Source organism: Pongo pygmaeus, chromosome 6 (genome assembly GCF_028885625.2).
Source record: "Pongo pygmaeus isolate AG05252 chromosome 6, NHGRI_mPonPyg2-v2.0_pri, whole genome shotgun sequence".
NCBI classification, from domain to species: Eukaryota; Metazoa; Chordata; class Mammalia; order Primates; family Hominidae; genus Pongo; species Pongo pygmaeus.
Window position 1 is genome coordinate 101,785,888 of NC_072379.2, and position 19,351 is coordinate 101,805,238.

Sequence of the window (19,351 nt, forward strand, 5' to 3'; positions counted from 1 at the left end):
ATAATCTATGAATTAACTAACTCTAACATTTCCTAAGGTAGTGATTCAGGGTTATAGGTGGAGAGAAAGAAGCAACTTCAAAGAATCTACTAAAGGCCCATCTCTTATATCACACAGCTCTGAATGGCTGATAAACAATGGGAGCTGTCAAAGTAAACTGGTGGGTCCTAATAATTTACAAAATTGGTCTTTTTAACAGAGGCTTTGAGCCACTTAGGAATCCAAGGGGCCATGGTCCTAACAGCAGAAGATACTTTGGGCAATAACTGTCACTTCTTACCAAAAGACTGACTTCCCTGTTTAGGGTGGAAGAGAATATGAATATAGGACTGGGAGGCTCAGGGGTCTCAAGGGTCATCCTGGGTATGGGCTAAAATCATTAGCCAAAAAAAGACTTCCCAGGTGTATGGGGAAAGCATCTTCATTCATACTTCCCCATTAAACAGCGTAATCTCAAAAATAAAGCATAGAGGCCCACATACCATGGGCCTCTATGCTTTACACACACACGCACACACCCCTTCATTTAAATTATTCCAAACATACTGAGGTTCTCTAAGAGTAATATAATAGGCCTGTGCATCAAATACCTCTGGTAAATTGACCAGATATCTACATACTTTCTTAGGCAAACAACATAGCAATATAAATTAAACAACGACATGTGCATATCCTTACATATATTCAGACCTAAGTGAGAAAAATACTTAATGATGTATTAGTTTTGATCAGAACTTACTGAACTCCTGAACCTTTTCTAATGTTATTTTCAAGGCTCAAGTGTATCACAGAAACACAGAAGGAAATAAAATATAGTTAATTATAATTCATCCGTCTCCTGACAAGATAGCTATTGTTCAGTTCCTAATCTCTAAGCAAGAATGAAGATACAGCATCCATCAACTTCACAGTTAGCTCAAGATCATATTTCAGAAAAAATGTTTAATTTAAGGAGCATGGGAGTGATTCAAAAACCAGTTACAGAAAAATCTCCTAGATGGAATGTGAATCAGGAGCTTTCAACAGAAGGAAGAAAAAAATCGACTTACACGCAGTTTCCCTGGATGCATCTCCCATGGCCACTGCACATGTCTACGCAGCCATCCCCGATATAGACATTATCTATTGCCCATGTCTGCTGCTTGTCAAAAGGAGCTGGTTGATGCCAACGGAAACGAGTGGCTTGGGACCTTTGAAGAAGATGAGAATTTTAATGAAGGATGCTTGGAAAAGAAAATGTGTTCCAGTATGTGTGAACAAGTGCATGGAGAAGTGTAACACAAAAGCATGTACATTCCTACTTCTTTTCTGAAAAGAACATTCATTATTACAATATTCTTCTTTTCTTTTTTTGATGGAGTCTTGCTCTGTCACCTGGGCTGGAATGCAGTGGCGCCATCTAGGCTCACTGCAGCCTCCGCCTCCTGGGTTCAAGCAATTCTCATGCCTCAGCCTCCCGAGTTGCTGGGATTATAGGCGTGCACTACAACACCCAGTTAATTTTTGTATTTTAGTGGAGACAGGGTTTCACCATGTTGGCCAGGCTGGTCTTGAACTCCTGACCTAAAGTGATCCTCCCACCTCAGCCTCCCAAAGTGCGGGGATTACAGGCATGAGCCACTGTGCCTGGCTGGCCATTATTACAATATTCTATACAAAACATTGTTTATAGTCAAACCAAACCAACCAAACTATGATAGTTTGATCATACAGTTTGGCCCAGTGATCTTTCTGAGCCTTGTAAAGAACAGACAGTCAGAAACAAAAACGAATCCTAAAACTGGAAGCCTCAGGGGAGCTGTGAGCCTTGGATTTCGTGTGGGAAGTACCATGGAGTGACACCAGAGCTGCTGCTAACTTGTAAGTGCAAAATCAGAAAAGATGACTCCCTGAGCAGCCGCAACCCCTCTGCATTTGGCTTGGGAACAGAACATGGGCTGGATTTCAGCTGCCCACTTGCTCCCTAATTGGACAGAGAAAATTGTACAGAGAAAAGAGAGAGCATAATAAATGAGACCAGACTTATTTTACATCGCTATAAAAGCGATATAAGTAAAGCTAAAACAGAGGTTCTCCCATTCCAGAGGCAGAAATACATTTGCTCATTCACAGAGTTCTGGAGAGTGTCTTGCTCAAAAATACAACACGTGTTTTCAGAGGCACTAGATGGCAGTAAAATCCAAGCAATGCCTGAGGCTCAAGTGCATTGAACATGAAAAGACTTCTAGAGGAAACCATTTGTGTTTATTGATCTATATATGTTCTGTCATTAAGAGACCGTTAATCATTTGACTCAGGAATATCTGTTTAAGGCAGGACAAAAGACCAAACAACAGGAAGGAGTTTGCATTTTCCAAATGAAAATATTTCTATAAAGTTTAGAAAATGGAGAACAGACTAGAACTAAAATCTTCACCTGAAATGGTCAGTCTGATACATGTCTGTTGAGCGTCTATGTACAAACTGGTTTCTCCATAATTTTGCTTGCTCCCCAGCTTTGGCATGTTCCCTCAGCAGAGTGATCTCTGCCTAATAAACTCCTGTCACTTTCTACTGCATTTTACCGAAACCCCTAGTCCTCTCCTTGGCCCACAAGGTCCTGCCTGAGATCCGCCTGAACCTGGGCCTCTGCTTCCCTCCCTCGTCATGGTCACTCGCCTCTGGAGCACTGTTTCTCCCCTCAGGCCCCAAAGCACACCAAACTCATTCCCACCTTTCTGCCTACATATTCTCTCTTTCTGTCTCTGTCTCTCTCTCTCTCTCTCTCTGCCTCTCCCTCCCTTCCTCTCTCTGCCTCTCCCCCACTTCCTCTCTCTCTTTCTGCCTGGTTAACCTCTGTGTGTCCTTCGGGTCTCAGAGGAAATGTCAGGTCCTCACAGAGAATTTTCTTCCTGACCCCTTTTAAGACGATTTTTCTTCCTTGATATTCTCTCTCATAGCAAACTGTTGTTTTCCTCTTATAGTATTTGTCACAGTTATAGTTATACATTTATTTGCATACATATTTGATACATGTCTGTCTCTTCCTTGAATGGTAAGTTATAAGGAAGAGGGTAGGGTTGATTCCTTTTTGCTCAACATCGTAGACTTCATGGACAGCACCTAGAGCTTAGTAGGTGTTCTAAAGGTCCAGGAAGTTGGTATCCAGGGGCTTCCATTCTCACAGTAAGCAATGTGGAAATGCACTCATCCCTGTAAGCTGTGTAACTCAGCGGTTTTAATGATAAATTATTTTTAATGACTAAATTTATTTATAGCTATGTCTGTTTATCTGCAGCAACAACTTATAATTAACGTAGTGGAATACCATATTTCCATAGCACATAATTACTCGGAGTTAACATTTATATATTTATTCTGTTTTTTTTTTTTTAGACTATAAGCTTCTGAAGGGCAGAGAATATCTCTGTATCCCTTAGGGAATATTGGTTTGTATCCTCAGTGCTTATAGATAGTAGGTGAGTAATAAACTTTCTTTGTTCCTCTAATATCTTACACATACTTCACCAAAGCCCTCGTCACCTTGTATTAAAAGTGCCTATTCATATGTAATTTCCTGTTAGATTATTTTCCTTATTTATCATTTTATTGTTGGTGGCACCTACAGATGGAGCTTCATAAACATTTGCTGAAAGACTATTAAGTTGGTAGCAATAAAGATGCCCAGGAAGATCAAAACACCCTACAAGAGATGTCCTGTAGGGTAGATGGGCAGGGCCTGGTGTAAGCTGTGGAGGGGTGGTGATTTGATGGCTGTTAAAGGGGGCAGACAGCTTCCCAGCAGCTGAGAGGTGGCATGGGTTGCCTAGCAGGTGGTTGCTTTCTGAGCATTGGCTGTGTTTAATCACAATGTGGGCAACCACTTAGAGAAACTGTATGGAAGATTTAGGAGCCAGATGCATTGTTGGAGTTGACAGCATTTATAGGGACTTCCAATGCTGACATTTTCAATTTGTGCAACTCTCTGGCATTTCAAAGAAAAGAAAACAGTAAGAAACTACATGCAAAATGTACTAACATGGAAGTTGGCCCCTCAGGAGTAAAGATAAGTGAGGGCTTTCATTTGTACTCTGGCACTAGTAGGTTCTATGTCCACGGTGAGTAACTAAACATGTATAATAAGGGAGTTAAATGAGATGATTTTTAAGGCCCCTTCTCAGATGTGATTTTATATTCTTAGGAATAACTACACCTAGTAATTATGTACCCATCAAACAAGGATACACATACTATCCAACATTAATTTGTAAGAAGAGGAAACATTTTCACTAAGAACTGGAATATAAGTTAAAAATGAGAGTTTGGAAGCTGAATTGCCAGGACTTCTTATTCCCAGCCCTGTCACAGCTCCACTGTGTGAAGGGGCCACATCACTTATGTTTATGTGCTGATGCTTCTCTGTCAGTAAAACTAGGAAGATGCTACTTTCTGCCTCACAAGGGTGTTGTGAAAATTAATTAGTTCTTGTTTACCAAGACCTATGAGTGTCTTGGTGGAGTTCCTCGGCAGGTGTTATCATTTATCTTTATAATGATGGCCACCATCAGCTGCTACTTCTTGGAGTTGGGGGAAAAATGGTCCCAGAGACGATCTCTCATTTTTCCATATCCTTGAACTCTCTCCTCTTGCTTCTTTTGTGGAGTTATACCATTTCTTCCCCATCTACAGTATGTAGTAAGTGTTACATCAGTTTTGTTTAATAGATATCCATTGCTAAGTACTTAAAATATTACTGTTAATAGTATGGTTCCCCTCACTGGTCTCCCAGGTGTCTCTCCCCACACTACCTCTACACCTTTTAACAAATTTCACTACACATTACAGAGTCTTCATTTTTGCTCTTTTCTTCAGAATGACTCTGTCTACCTATGAAGTCCTCACTGTCATCATCATCATGAGAAAAAGCCCTTTGAAAGGAACATAATGTTTTAAACCTCTTCATCCTTCCCTGAAATATCTTTTACTTTGAAAGAGATACATAAAATATTTAAGCCTAGAAAATCTAGCCTAACAATGCCATTCTAGCAAAGATGACGATGACACCCAGTGACCTAAGTCTCACACTGATTCACTAACAAAATTGAGACAAGGCAAGGATCTCTTGGTTCACAATTACTTTGTATTCTCATTAAGTAAATCTTTCAAAACGCCACTGCAACCTCCACAAAATCATCCTACCCTTATCATTACCAGTAAATATGAACAGTTAAGCTATGGGAGGCTGTATGTGTTGCAGCTATATGTGTCTTGACTTTTGTGTCAGCTTCAGCGCTGAAGCCCCTGGCCCTCTGTGTTTGAGCAACAGACTCTGTGATGTCAGCCCATTTCAAAATGTGTGTCTATTTGCCTTGCAAGCCAAGACCCTTCCTTTATGTTTTGCATAAAATTTCCTCCACTAGCCTATTTCTTTGTATTAGCCTATCTTCTTTGACAAAGTTGGAGAATATTCCAAAGATATATAAATGGCCAATAAGCACAGGAATAAGAAGCCCAACATCATCAGCCTTTAGGGAAATGTCAATGAGAACCACAATGAGATACAACCTCACACCCATGAAGATGGCAACAGTCAAAAAGACAGTAACAAGTGCTGGTAAGGATATGGGGAAATTAGAATCCTCTACATTGCTGGTGGGAATGTAAAAGAGTACAGCTGTTGTGGATAAAAGGTTGTCAGTTTCTCAAAATGTTGAACATAATTACCAGCAATTCCAGTCCTAGGTATATAGGCAAGAAAAGTGAAAACATACATCCACATAAAACTTGCACAGGAATGTCCACAGCAGCATAAAAGGTGGAAGGAACCCAAGAACCTATCAAATGATGAACAGATAAATAAAATGTGGTATATCCATAAAATGGAATATTAATCAGCTGTAAGGTGGAATGAGGAGCTGATACATTCCACAATATATCACACTACACTTTGATGCTAAGTGAAGGAAGCCAATTGTAAAACAAACACACATTGTATAATTCCATTTCTATGAATTGTCCAGAACAGACAAATACAGGACATAGCTTAGTGGTTACCTAGGGCTGGGGTGAGGGGTGGGGAGTGACTGCTAATAAGTATAGGATTTCTTTTAGGGGGGACAAAATATTCTAGAATTACACTGTGGTGATGGTTTCAACAACCCTGTGGGTTTTCTTTTTTTATTTAGTAATGACTAAAAAACATTGAATTGTACACTTTATTTTTTTGAGACAGGGTCTCATCTTGCTCTGTCATGCAGGCTGGAGTGCAATGGCATGATCTCAGCTCACTACAATCTCTGCCTCCCAGGTTCAAGCGATTCTTATGCCTCAGCCTCCCAAGTAACTGGGATTACAGGCATGCACCACTGTGCCCGGCTAATTTTTGTATTTTTAGTAGAGACGGGGTTTCACCATGTTGGCCAGGCTGGTCTTGAACTCATGACTTGAGGTGATCCACCTGCCTCGACCTCCCAAAGTGTTGAGATTACAGACATGAGCCACTGCACCCAGCCAATAAGCTTTTTTTAAAGTAAAGAATATGGCCGGGCATGGTGGCTCACGCCTGTAATCCCAGCACTTTGGGAGGCTGAGGCGGGTGGATCACGAGGTCCAGAGATCAAGACCATCCTGGCCAACATGGTGAAACCCCGTCTCTGCTAAAAATACAAAAATTAGCTGGGCATCATAGTGTGCGCCTGTAGTCCCAACTACTGGGGAGGCTGAGGCAGGAGAATCGCTTGAACCTGGGAGGCGGAGGTTGCAGTGAGCCGAGATCGCACCACTGCACTCCAGCCTGACAACAGAGCGAGACTCCATCTCAAAAAAAAAAAAAAAAAAAAAAAAAAGTCCTCTCTAAATTTGTTTACCTGAAAGTGTTATAGCCTCCCCTCCCCATCTCTTTCCTCCATTCCTTCCACAATGTTGCCCTTTTTGTGCACAGCACCTTTCCTTACAACTTCCTGCAGACATTAAGTAGCTTCCACGCTGTGACTAAAACCACCTGGGCTTCCAAAGTGTAGTTAATCTTTAAAGAAGGTGGTATCAGTTAGGTCATTAGGGCTAGTAGAAGGGAATAAGATCATCCTCAAACTGTGACTTAAAATAGCCAAGTCACACCTGAGCCTTTCAGTGGCCACTCCCCTCCTCCCTTTCTCGGTGGATTTGGGTTACCTGCCCTTCCACTGACTCACCCTGGGTCTAAGGTGATATTCAAGAACCCCATGCTATTTGATCCACCTCTTATTTTTAGGTCTGGGGTTAGTAAGGAGGAGGAGGCAGATTCAGAGTAGCGGCTATGAAACTGATGTTGGCATCTTCCTCTCTTCCTTTTCAGTCTCTCTCAATAACTCCTGACATTCCTGCCTTCCTATTTCTCCTCGGCCCATCTCTTAGGCAAGCAATAAAGAGGCAGTACTAATATAGTGGTTAAGCCCATGGGCTCTGGCACCAGACAAACTGTATTTATTTCCAGTATCTTACTGAAACTGTTCGTTCGAAGGTCACTCATTCTCTCAAATTGAAAAATCCAGTAAAGTTTTTTGTGAAACTTTAAAATTCATTACTCTCTATAGTTTATGTCATTGAAGGCCATCTCTTCCTGCTTGTTAATCTCCTCTCACCTGGCTTCTGGATACCATGTTATTCTGAACCTTCTCTCTGCCTGAATCCTCTCAGTCCCCTTGCTGGCCATTTCTGCTCCTTCTGCTATTAAATTTAGGAGTCCTCTCTCTCCCTCTCTTTTTAAACACTCTCTTATGGAGGAAGGTGCAGCTTTACAGCATTGCCTATTACTCTATGTTCATGCCTCCGAAGTTCATTATCTTCTCTTGGGCTCATATCTTCATGTCTCTGTCAAATGGACATTTCCATTTGTACCTCCAGCCATCACATGTAATCCAGCATCATTTGACTAAATTTGCCATATTGTCCCTCCTGGAATCAACTTTAGCTTGCTCCCCACATCTTCTCACTATTTTACTGGGCTTCAAACTCTAGAGTCATCTCTTGATGTATGCAATTGAGAAGGAGAAATTAGTGACTGGGTTTTAATCAATTCTTCCTTTGAAATGCTCTGTCATATCTGCCTCATTCCCTCAGCTGTAGCCCAGACTTGTTATTTCACTTAGAAGTTATTGTCACAACACCTTTGCCACCTCCTCTTATGTGAATCTGTCTGTTGTTCCGATTTTTTTCTTGGAAGAATATTCTCAGCTCAAAACCCACCACAGTTCATTTTGCCTACAAATCTAAACTCCTTTGCCTTGCTTCAATGCTTGCTATAAGTTAACCCAACTCTGTGAATCAGCATCTTGTCATAGCTTCCAGATATAAGCCCTCTGCTTGAATTGGCAACTCATGTGCTTCCCCTAGGCCCATACCTATGTGTCCTTGCACTGTCCACATTGTTCCCCTGATTTAGTGTTCTTTCATTTACCCACCTAATTCCTAGCCATCCTTCAAGGCCAGGCCCCATCTCTTCCATGAAACTCTAGAATTCTGGCTTTCAATATCATCTCCCATTTCTTGATACTGCAGCATTTCTAGCCCACTCCTCAATGAAGCACTAAATTATATAGAGCAGGTATTATTTTTCAGTTGTTTCTTGGGTATATGTCTAATTTTCCTTAAATAGATTGTAACCTCCTCCAGTGCAAGAATTTAAGACAGTGCCCTAGCCATTATCATGGGCTCACTCATTCAAGATTAAGCTGTGACTTAGGAAAACTTCTTAGTCTGAGGTTGAAGTCTGATAATAAACCTGTGTTATGGTTAACAAGTGTGATTATGTGGTTAACTCATAAAAGTAGAAATAATTTTCATTTTTAATAAATCTTGACAATGTTCTCAACACTTCCATGCACATTTATGAGATTTTCATATGGTGAAAAGGATCTCCATTTTTCAGATGAAGAGACTGAAGTTTAGAAACACAAAATAACTTGCTTAAAAGCTCATAGGGATGAAAAGGCAGAGCCCTCCACTCTACTACAATGCTTTTTGTTCATTTATTTATAAATCATCTTCTTTCAGGAAGATCTAACTTAACTAATGTGTATGGCAAGGAATAGAAACTATGAATCTATCTACTCCAATTATTTATGTTTTAACATAGCAATGTCTGGAGCAGAGTGTGATGTAGTCTGGAGCAGAGTGTGATGCATCTTGTGTTTAGTTTCAGTGTTCCCTTCCTAGTTAGGAGCACCAGCATCCGTTCAGTTTTGCAACTCAAAGACCAGGGAGTCATCTTCAGCCTTGCCCTTTCCCTCAAGCTCCCACGTCAATTTCATGACCCAGCTTGGTCAGTTTCATTGCCTCCCATGTCTCTTGACTTTCTCCACTTCTCTTCATGTCTACTGCCTGTACCATCGGCATTTCTTATTTCTTCAAGAGCCTCTTTACATCTACTCTTATCCTCTCCTATTTGTTTTCTGGTTAGAATGGGCTTTTCTGTGGCTATTACAAAAGTAAAAAAAAAAAAAAAAACCCAACAGATGCTGGCGAAGTTGTGGAGAAAAAGGAATGCGTTTACCCTGTTGGTGGGAGTGTAAATTAGTTCAACCATTGTGGAAGACAGCGTGGCGTTTCCTCAAAGACCTAGAGGCAGAAACAGCATTCGACCCAGCAATCCCATTACTGGGTATATACCCAAAGGAACATAAATCATTCTATTATTGATACACACATATGTTCATTGCAGCAGTATTCACAATAACAAAGACATGGAATCAACCTAATAGCCCATCAATGATAGACTGGATAAAGAAAATGTGGTACATATACACCATGGAATACTATGCAGCCATAAAAAGGAATGAGATCATGTCCTTTGCAGGGATGTGGATGGAGCTGGAAGCCATTATCCTCAGCAAACTAATGCAGGAACAGAAAACCAAATACCATATGTTCTCACTTATAAGTGGGAGCTGAACAATGAGAACACATGGACACACAAGGGGGGGAACAACACACACTGGGGCTTGTTGGAAAGTGGGGAGTGGGAGGAGGGAAAGCATCAGGAAGAAGAGCTAATGGATGCTGGGCTTAGTACCTAAGTGATTGGATGACCTGTGCAGCAAACCACCACGGCACATGTTTACCTATGTAACAAACCTGCACATCCTGCACATGGAACCCTGAACTTAAAAGCTGGAAATAAAAAAAAAAAGAAGAAGCTTTTCTGAATGCAAATCTGTTCATGTCTCCCTATTGCCAAACACTTTAACAGGCTTTTAAGTGTTCCTATAATACAACCTACAATGCTCTTCATGGTCTGACACCATCTCATACCTCACCTTGCTCCTCTCTCTATCTGATCCATATATTCAGCATCTCAAATACACCTGCCCCTTCCTACAATTGGCTGCTATCCTTGCTTGGAACACTCCTACCCTTACACTTTACCTAGTTAACTTGTATTCAACCTTCATATCTTACCTCAATTATACTTTTTTCAAGAAAGCATTCCTTGGCCTTCTTGACCAGGTCACATCACCCTATGATACAGAAACTTAGAGCATCATGTACCTGTTCTCCATCACTTATCACAGTTGAATTTTATATTTACTCCTGTGATTATTGGTGATTTCTGGCCAATACTCCTCTCCTACCAAATTAAAAGCTCCTTGAGGCAGGGATCAGTTCAGCTCCCTCATAGGCCTAGCACATAATTAAACAGTTAAAAATATTTGTTTAATGAGTGACTGAATGAATAATTGCTACTGATGACTAGTGACCATTTTACTTTGGTGAATGGTTTGACATCAATTTGTGACCAGCCAACCTCAGCTGACACTCACTAGTACTGTGCCAACAATACTGGGATCCTAGCCTTATGGTCATGTGTTGAGTAGACAAGGCTGCAGTTGTGACATGGTCACAGTCATTCCTAACCCTTACTGAGCACGTCTTTAAGTTGTCAGCATCACGTTTCTTTATAGCAAAGAGCTACAAACTGAAATCCTCAATTCTGGCCTGCTGGACCACATAAACATTGACATTTCAACACGTTTCCAGATAACAGAGACAGTGATTTTAATTTAAAACAAGGAAACACCATATTTACCAAGTAACTGAATGTAAAAGTAGATGTAGTATAGATATGTTTACTCATGTTTGAAACAAAACTCTGAGACTGGCATATTGTTCTAATGATCTTTGGCATATGGCAGAGAAGTGAGTCTGGCTTGGGCTCCCTCCATGCACATTTCTTTTTGAATTACCCAAAGGGCCTTGTTACAAGGCAGTGTCACCTTTAAGAAAATTGTACATGAGCCTTGAGGGTAATATAATAAACAAACTGCTTATTTTCAGTACAGAACAGGGGGAAATGGATCCTCATCAGATTTTTCAAATAACATTTGAAAGGGTCAAAATTCTTGTGGGTATGTACAAGAGACAATTAAAAGATAGATTAAAAGATGAGAAATAATTATTTTTCTTGAGTAAAAGACTCAAGGGCATAATGACTAGCTGGAGTAAATCTTAGAATGTCGCTTATTTGCAAAATGTGACTGAGTAGCTGGGTAATAATTCATAGAATTCATAAAGACTTAAAAGACTGTTGCCTTAATGAAGTTTTTTTTCTATTTTACTTATTAAGATCGCTTTAATAATTCATGCGTGGCAACACCTTTAATGAGCAACAAAATCTCACGTATCTCATTTAAACTTGGCAACTCTGCTGACAGTTAATATAGTCTCATACCTCTGAGCCAGCAATTGTAAAGCAGCCCTAGGCTGTTACTAACTGAAACCATTCCATTTATGATAATCCTAAGAAAAGTTATGCCCTAGATGAATGGTTGAATTTTATGGTCATTTGCTAGGAAAATTTATTCATTCTTCACTTGTGGGAAGATGACAAAACAATAATGAGCCCAAACTATAACTCCTGTTCCACACACTGGATTGGTTGCTTTGCTTCTTTCTTAATGCAGCAACTGAAAACCATTTTCTTGGAGGAAATAGGAGTTTCTATCAAGATGTTAAAGCTTTCCTATAATTAGCACCTACTTTAGATGGTGAAAGAGAGAGTGTCATAACACTATTCCACTAGGCAAAGCTAATTCTCTGCTTTACTCAAACAGGAGTGGAAATGCACAGATAATTTAGATTTAACTTCTTTATCAGAATTTACTAGGCAATTTTATTTTTATTTACTTTAATTTTTAATTTTTTTTTGAGACAGGGTCTGGCTCTGACACCCAAGCTGGAGTGCAGTGGCATGATCATAGCTCACTGCATCCTCAAATTCCTGGGCTCTAGTGATCCTCCTGCCTCAGCCTCCTGAGTGGCTGGGACTACAGGTAGGTACCACCATGCCTGGCTAATTTTTTAAATTTTTTTGTAGAGATAGGGTCTCGCTGTTGTTTCCCAGGCTGGTCTTGAACTCCTGGTCTCAAGTGATCCTTCCGTACCAGGCAATTTTATTAAGCCCTGATCCCTTTCCATAGAGACAAGAATGAAAGGTTTTTCACATAAAAGAATGTTTCAGGTGATAATTCCCAAGATAAGGTCCAAAATAAAATTTTAAAAGCAGACATAATTTTAAGGTACATTTATTTGCTACATTCATTTATAGGACATCACTCACTCCTATATTTACAGCAGTCTCACTAGCAGAAAACAGACTCCGTTTAAGTCTATTCTGTATCCAATGGGCCTATTTTAAATGACTTGTCTGGGCATCTTTGAATTAAGTTGGAGAAGCCAAGTGATGCAGCCACTGTTTTCTTTTGTAGTTCATTCTTTAAAAATATTAGAGTTAAAAGTCAGTAAAGGCCTGGCTTTTGGGAAAACATGGAATAATGTCACGATAAAAACTGGTTTCTATTTTACTCATTAAGACAGCCTTAATAATTCATACATGGCAATACCATTAGCAATTAACAAAACCCTCACATATCTCATTAAACTTGACATGCCAAATTTTATCACATTTGGGCTCACTATATGTAGAAGCATGTGGTGAACATGTAGAAGCATCCTTACCGGGTATAAGGAGGGAGAGGCAGAGTGATTCTGGTCCACTTGTTGAAAGTGTCTGACACCAGGATCCGCTGCAGGTGATAGCGACTGCATTCCACGTTGGTCGGCAGACAGTCCCTTACCAATGGGTGCCATGACAATCCAAGATCTACTGAGTATTCCAATTCAATCGCTGAAACAGGAAACATTATTTTGGATATAAACATATATCTGCAGACCCAGGAACCATAATTGCTTATCATATTTCTGTAAGTTTGTTTCATTCAAATGTCAGTTTGATTTTTTCCCTATATTTATATTTCCTACTTTGAAATACTTCCTAGTTTAATTTTTCTCTCTGTATATTACTAGTTATTATTTTTAAATTTCCATGTTGAAATAACTTTTAAGGGGATATGATCAAGTGAAACATAAAGTAAATTTTTGTGAATCACATAATGAGAAGCTTTTGGAACAATCATCATGACAAAAGTATTGCTTCACATACAGTTACAGTATTTGAGTAACTGCATATAATTGCTAAGATATATTTGTAATTTAATATTATAGTGATAGACTATATATCACAAACATCATTTAAATGGTATATTATTTAATATAGTATAATACTTAAAAATTAATATAGTGTGTTTATTTAATGGTTAACATACAAATAAGGAACATATATATTTTAATAATTAGTGTTCAAACTGTTAATAAATTGAGCAGACTTCTCCAATTTTGACCATTTTATAGGAATCCTGACCAACTAATGTCAGTTTTGACCCTGGTATGGGTGAAACTTCTTAGAAACTGTAAATTCTCTTTTGCTTATATATCTTGCTCTGCTGTGTTATAGAACATATATAAAATATGGAAATCCAAGGGGTTTAAGGAGGGAGTTGAAGGCCACGGAATATGTGCCAATGCATGCCATCAGGTTGTGGGTCTAAAGAAAGATATTTATTTCTTTCCTTTTCTTCTTCTGGAACATTCAACCCATACCCCCTGTCTTATATTTCTCTCTCCCTATTCACTTTATAAGCTGCCTAAGTCCCTACCTCCCTTCCGAAATTGCTTTCTCTAAGGCTGTGGTTCTCAGTCTTGGCTGCACACTGAAATCACCTGGATACCTTTAGAAATGACTGATTGCTGAGTCTCCTTACCAGAGATTCTGATTGAACTCTTTTGGGGCATGGCCAAGGCGTCAGGAGCTTTAAAGCTTCCCAGGTGATTCTCCCGTGAAGCCAGTGTGAGACCACACACTGCCCTAAGGTTTCTAGGTAAATACAATGGCCTGGTCTCAGTCTTCATTGTGCTTGCCTCCTAACAGCATCGGACATTATTGATTACTCCCTGATTCTTGAAATGTTCTTTTATTTTGAGGGACATCATTCAGAGTCTCCTGTCTTTTATTCTGACTCCTTTGCAAGTTTGCCCAGCTATGGGCATTCTTCTAGACCCTGTTTCTGGCCATCTATTCTACAAGGACACTCTTGATTCAGTGATCACCTCTGTGCCCCAAATTTCCTGGTTTTATATCTCAAAATAGAGTTTGTGTCTACTGAGTCTGGCACGTGCTGGATGCTGGGTGCGCTGTGATGAGCAGTATACACACAGTTCCAGCTTTCTATACTGTATGTCATCTTCACTAAAGGATATCTTCACTTAGAAGTCCTTTCACTTGAATTAAGAAAAACTCACCATTTTCCCTCATTAACAAACATTTCCTCTTAACTACCACATTTTATCAATAGCAATACTTTTACACTGGTTTTCTGGGTCCAAAATTTAGAAGTTATTTTAGCCTTTGGTATCAGAGGTTGTTAAGAAAAAACACAATTTAGAAGTTATTTTAGAAATTTTACTTTTCTGTGTCCTTTACCCTCTATGTTCAACTCAGTCCTGAGATCTGCTGATTTTTTTTGCATTATCTTGTATCAATTTTATCTCTTCCATGTCTCTTCATGCCACATAGTGCAACTCTACATTGCTTCCTACAGAGATGACCACTGTGGTTTCTTTACTGGAATTCTTCTGTACCCACCTTCATTGGCTCTGGAGCTCATCTTCGTGAAACACATCATGTCACCCCTCTGCACTTGTACTCTCTTGTTCATGACCTTACCAAGCACAAATCCCCATGCCTGCTTCTTAAGGCCCTTCTTAATTTGTTGCCAACTCCACTCAGCCACTTTACTCTTTCATTTTATCATTCATTTTAACCTTTCTCAGGAGGCTGCACCAGCCTGTACACGTGACTGGGCTTACGAGGGCAAAATTTTAGTCCTGGTGCTGTGCTGCAGGTTGACCATGTGATAACTTACTTCTTTGGGCTCTCCTCTACTTTCTATGTGAAGAAGGGAGTAAGAGTCTAGACTGTTTTCAAAATCACCACACTGTGCTCTTCTCCACTAGATGCACACCAAGACCTGTTGAGGCTGGTCTGCTCTCAGTTTTAGGAGAACCCCACATCAGCTTCTTTGCTTCTACTTACAGCCTAGTTTGGGGGCCCTTTCTTTTCCATCCACCCTTAGAATCTACTTCAACCATCAAGGTCCACTTAAGACTTAGCTCCTTTGTGAAATGTTCCCTAACTTCTTAGATTGGCCAACCATTGGTCATCTCTTGCTCCTTTGAGTTCTCATTACATTTTGTATCAGCACTACTCCATGGAACACTTGATTTACTGGACTTTCTTTGAGGTATCCCATCAGGTAGTCTGTATCTACTGAAGACAGGGTGTGCACCTTCTACTTTTCTGTCTTCTCTTTTCCAAGTTCCATCCCCACTGACTAATCTAATCTTGACTGACTGTGTCTGAGGTAGAAAGAGTATCTCTGGTATTCCTCCTAAAGTATGTCTATTACGTTCAGACTAATGAGAATAATAAAAATTGTGAATTCTGTAGGACCTTGAAAATAACCAAATTCCTCAAATTTCTGCCTCCCTTCTACCCAGAATCTAAAACTGAACGGGGCCCTTGTGAACATTCTAGTTTTTGTCTTTGGAAGAAGAGTTATATGGGGATGTGAAAGACCAGGAGACCCAGAATCCTGACAGGTCTGTAAGTTCAGGTAGAGAGTCCAAGTGTGCAATGATGCCAGCTTTTATCTCTCCTAAGATGGGTCTGTGTGAGTGCATGGTACATATGAGTGTACACATGCACATACTCATTCTAGGGGATGCAAATTTGTCACAATGAGGGTGGCCTGGAATGTGCTATGATCCATGGTGGCAAAAAATATAGGCAAAATGGGAACAACAAAATGTCATCATTTGGGACGATATGGAGAGGAGACAATAACTGGTTTAATCTAATGCCCCAAGAATTTAAATCTGTGAATACATACATTAATAAGTCATATATATATATATGAATAAATCATATTGCTTATTCCTGGCATTCTCTATGTGATGAGAGTCCTTACTGGAAAAATACTGCAAGTGTATCCTTTATTCTGCGAGTCTAATACTATAAAACCTGGATTTACAAATTATTACTATTTAGGTTATTTACTTTACAAAATAAGTCTTCACGTACGTATGCTTAAAAAATAAGCTCACATTCTATTGCTTTCAAAAATCAACTTTTAAAACTCAGTTTATTAATACATGCAGTATTTTCAAGAATGCGGTGTGGTTTGACTCAAAGTGCACTTGTGTTTTACTTACAGACCTATCAGAGAGGCAGAGTGGTCCTATGACAGAGGCAGCCACAGAAGCTCATGCACACATGCCTGTCCCTCTATCTGGAGACGGCATACTTACCATAACAAGAGTCTGTGACCGAGCAGGAGGCAGCGAAGTCTATCTGTAGAAAGGAATCCTCATTCACGGCAACGTCTGTGCTGACCACGTAACGGGTGCTGGCCTTTTCAATGAAGACCAGGGCATCACCAGTAGAGCCACACACGGGCATCTTGGTGCCTCCAGGGTGAAGCAGCCATTTCCTACTATCAAGGGTTGTGAAATCATCTTCCAAGACCGTATTACCAGAAATATTTCCTCCAATAAGAATCTGAAATGCATTTTTAAAAAATCCCAAATTTTCCATTTAGTTTTAAGAAATGGAAAGTTCTGCCTTTTTCATTTGTTTGTTTGTTTTGATCTGTCGGCCTGCTCAGAACTGGCGCTGGATGGCCAGCAGAATGTGAGGGGCCTTTCAGAATGCTCTTGTTTATGTCTGCTTGCCCATCTGGCAAGAAACTACAGAAAACAAATCAAAGGATTGACAAAACCATACACAGCCTACATTGGCCAAACTGTGCCTTTGGAAATGACATGTACCCAAGCTGGGAAGCAAAATTTGCCTTATGTGTGAGTATTTTCCATGTAAAATTTCTATTTAAGGACAGTTGTACCCTAAGGCATTTCAGTTCCAATTCTTTGCATGAATTCTACGGTTTGTTAACAGGTTCTTTGAGTTCTATTTGATATACATTTTATTATGTATAAAGATCCTTTGGAGCAGTCTATAAGGATGTGGGGGAGATTGATTTATTTTTTTTCCTCAAAGGCTAGGAAAGAGGATTTGGGAACTACTGCATGTGGCACCAATGCTAATTTGCACATTTTCCTTTTCAGAGAATTATAACCTTGTATCACACTTGATAAAGTCCCTCTATCCATATGGCAGAATCCTCTATGAGCAGGACCTAGTCCTTCTGTTGTGTCGTTTATTTTTATAAGCTTAGGCAATTGAAGGAAGAGAGAATGAAAGGAAGCTAAATGTCATATCTAATCTAACTGTGTGCCCTTGGGCAAGTCACTCAACTGTCGGTTCTGGGATATCTACTGAGCAAGCAGGTTGAACTAAATGCCTTCTAAGGCCACATGCAGCTCAAGTGACAACAATTAAAATAGTTAATCCTGAAGGGACTGACCTGATCGATAACCCAGGGGCTGTAGAAGTGCCCATTCTCAGACGGTTGCCACCAGCGAAGGCGAGTAGAACCAGAACGGGCTTTCAAGGGTATCTCCAGGGCAATGTACCTGCCCACATTGCTGGAATTGCTGAAAAGGAACTCCTGAAGAAGACTCCACGAGAGGCCGCCGTTGAGAGAATACTGTAGGAGTACGGGTTGGCTCCTGGGGTCAGGAATGCCTTTACCACATCCCAGTCTCATGAAGAACTGCACAAATCTGACATTTGTAAACGTTACTGAAGACTTTCACTTCCAAAAGAAATCCACATGCTTAACAACAGACAAGCACATGGGGTAATGCAGGGGAACGAAAGGCCTCAATAAATATGGCGATTTAATGAGTGTCCAAAGCAATCACTTCAAAGTCTGATTTCCCTTTTTAATCAGAAAGGGAGTTAATTAAATGTGAAGTCTGAAAAAAGGCAATTCTGCACCCATATTTGTGTCTAGCGACTCTCCTCAGAGGAGAGCCTGAGGGACTTGAGTGTTCCCCACACCCTTTGGCTCTTCTATAAAAAGATGGGAGGGATCTAAAGGCGGTTTGAGTGTCTGAGTGTGTGTTGTCATCTATTTAAGGTAAGTTTAACTCCTTAAACTTTGAAACTGAAAGTGTGAAACGGGAAGAATGTAATTAATGTAGTTTATGCCATATAACTGGCAGATTATTTCTTCTCATGTTTCACCAGTCGTTTTTCAGATCTCATATTATTGGCTTTGGGAGGCACATTTAAATTCACCAGTTGTAGCACCTCTTTGTGAAAGGCCAGGCATCTTTTGGAAGAGGTATGTCAAGCCTGGGCCTCTTTTCTCTCTTTTGTGCTGGGGCAGGGAGCATGAGTGTGGGGTGGTGGTGGTGGTGGCTGTGCTAGGCTCTGACTGTTGCTGGGTCTGGGGATGGATGATACTGGCCACTGAGAATGGTGGCAGCCGGCCAGTGGCAGCATTCTCAGCTGGCAGGGAGGTGGATAGAGTGGCAGCAACCAGCTGGGATGCCAATGAAAACTAGCTCACATGTTATCTTTGGCAGGCAAGCTGCTGCTTTCTGGTCTGGCCACGATGCTAGCTGGTAATGCAGAATAAATTTCATATGTAACACAACACACATACCCACTAATGTATGCATGCTGGACACAGGAAATATATTAAGATGTATAATAAAAATATTATCAGTACCATATGTAAAACCATTCATTCCTCATGAGTTCCCTTCCCCACCCCATTCATTTATCTCATGACCCTGAAAAAATTGGGATTTTACATGGAGCATATTCAGGTCAATATATGCAAATCCTACACAGCATGCTACTGAGATGAGCTAAATAACGGAGCTTTTAACATTGGAGTAATGAAAACATACATGGTTGTGTCTAGTGACGTTTACATTTGTAAAAACAATAATCATTTACAGAGAAATACTTTTAGTATATTGTCTACTTGTATTGAGAAAATCTTTACATTAACTTAGTGATAGATAAACC

At 40.1% G+C, this 19,351-nt stretch overlaps 1 protein-coding gene across 2 annotated transcripts in view; it reads right to left on the minus strand.

Annotated features, from left to right (window-relative positions):
* RELN (reelin) overlaps nucleotides 1–19,351 on the minus strand; it is a 529,179-nt gene that overhangs the window by 56,347 nt on the left and 453,481 nt on the right. For both annotated transcript variants that reach the window (XM_054494994.1, XM_063667694.1), the window contains exons 44-47: nucleotides 17,832–18,090; nucleotides 16,717–16,966; nucleotides 12,970–13,138; nucleotides 1,050–1,190 (exon numbers count right to left, since the gene is read on the minus strand). In XM_054494994.1, coding sequence (XP_054350969.1) covers nucleotides 1,050–1,190; nucleotides 12,970–13,138; nucleotides 16,717–16,966; nucleotides 17,832–18,090 — 819 coding nt within the window. The remainder of the gene's footprint in view (nucleotides 1–1,049; nucleotides 1,191–12,969; nucleotides 13,139–16,716; nucleotides 16,967–17,831; nucleotides 18,091–19,351) is intronic.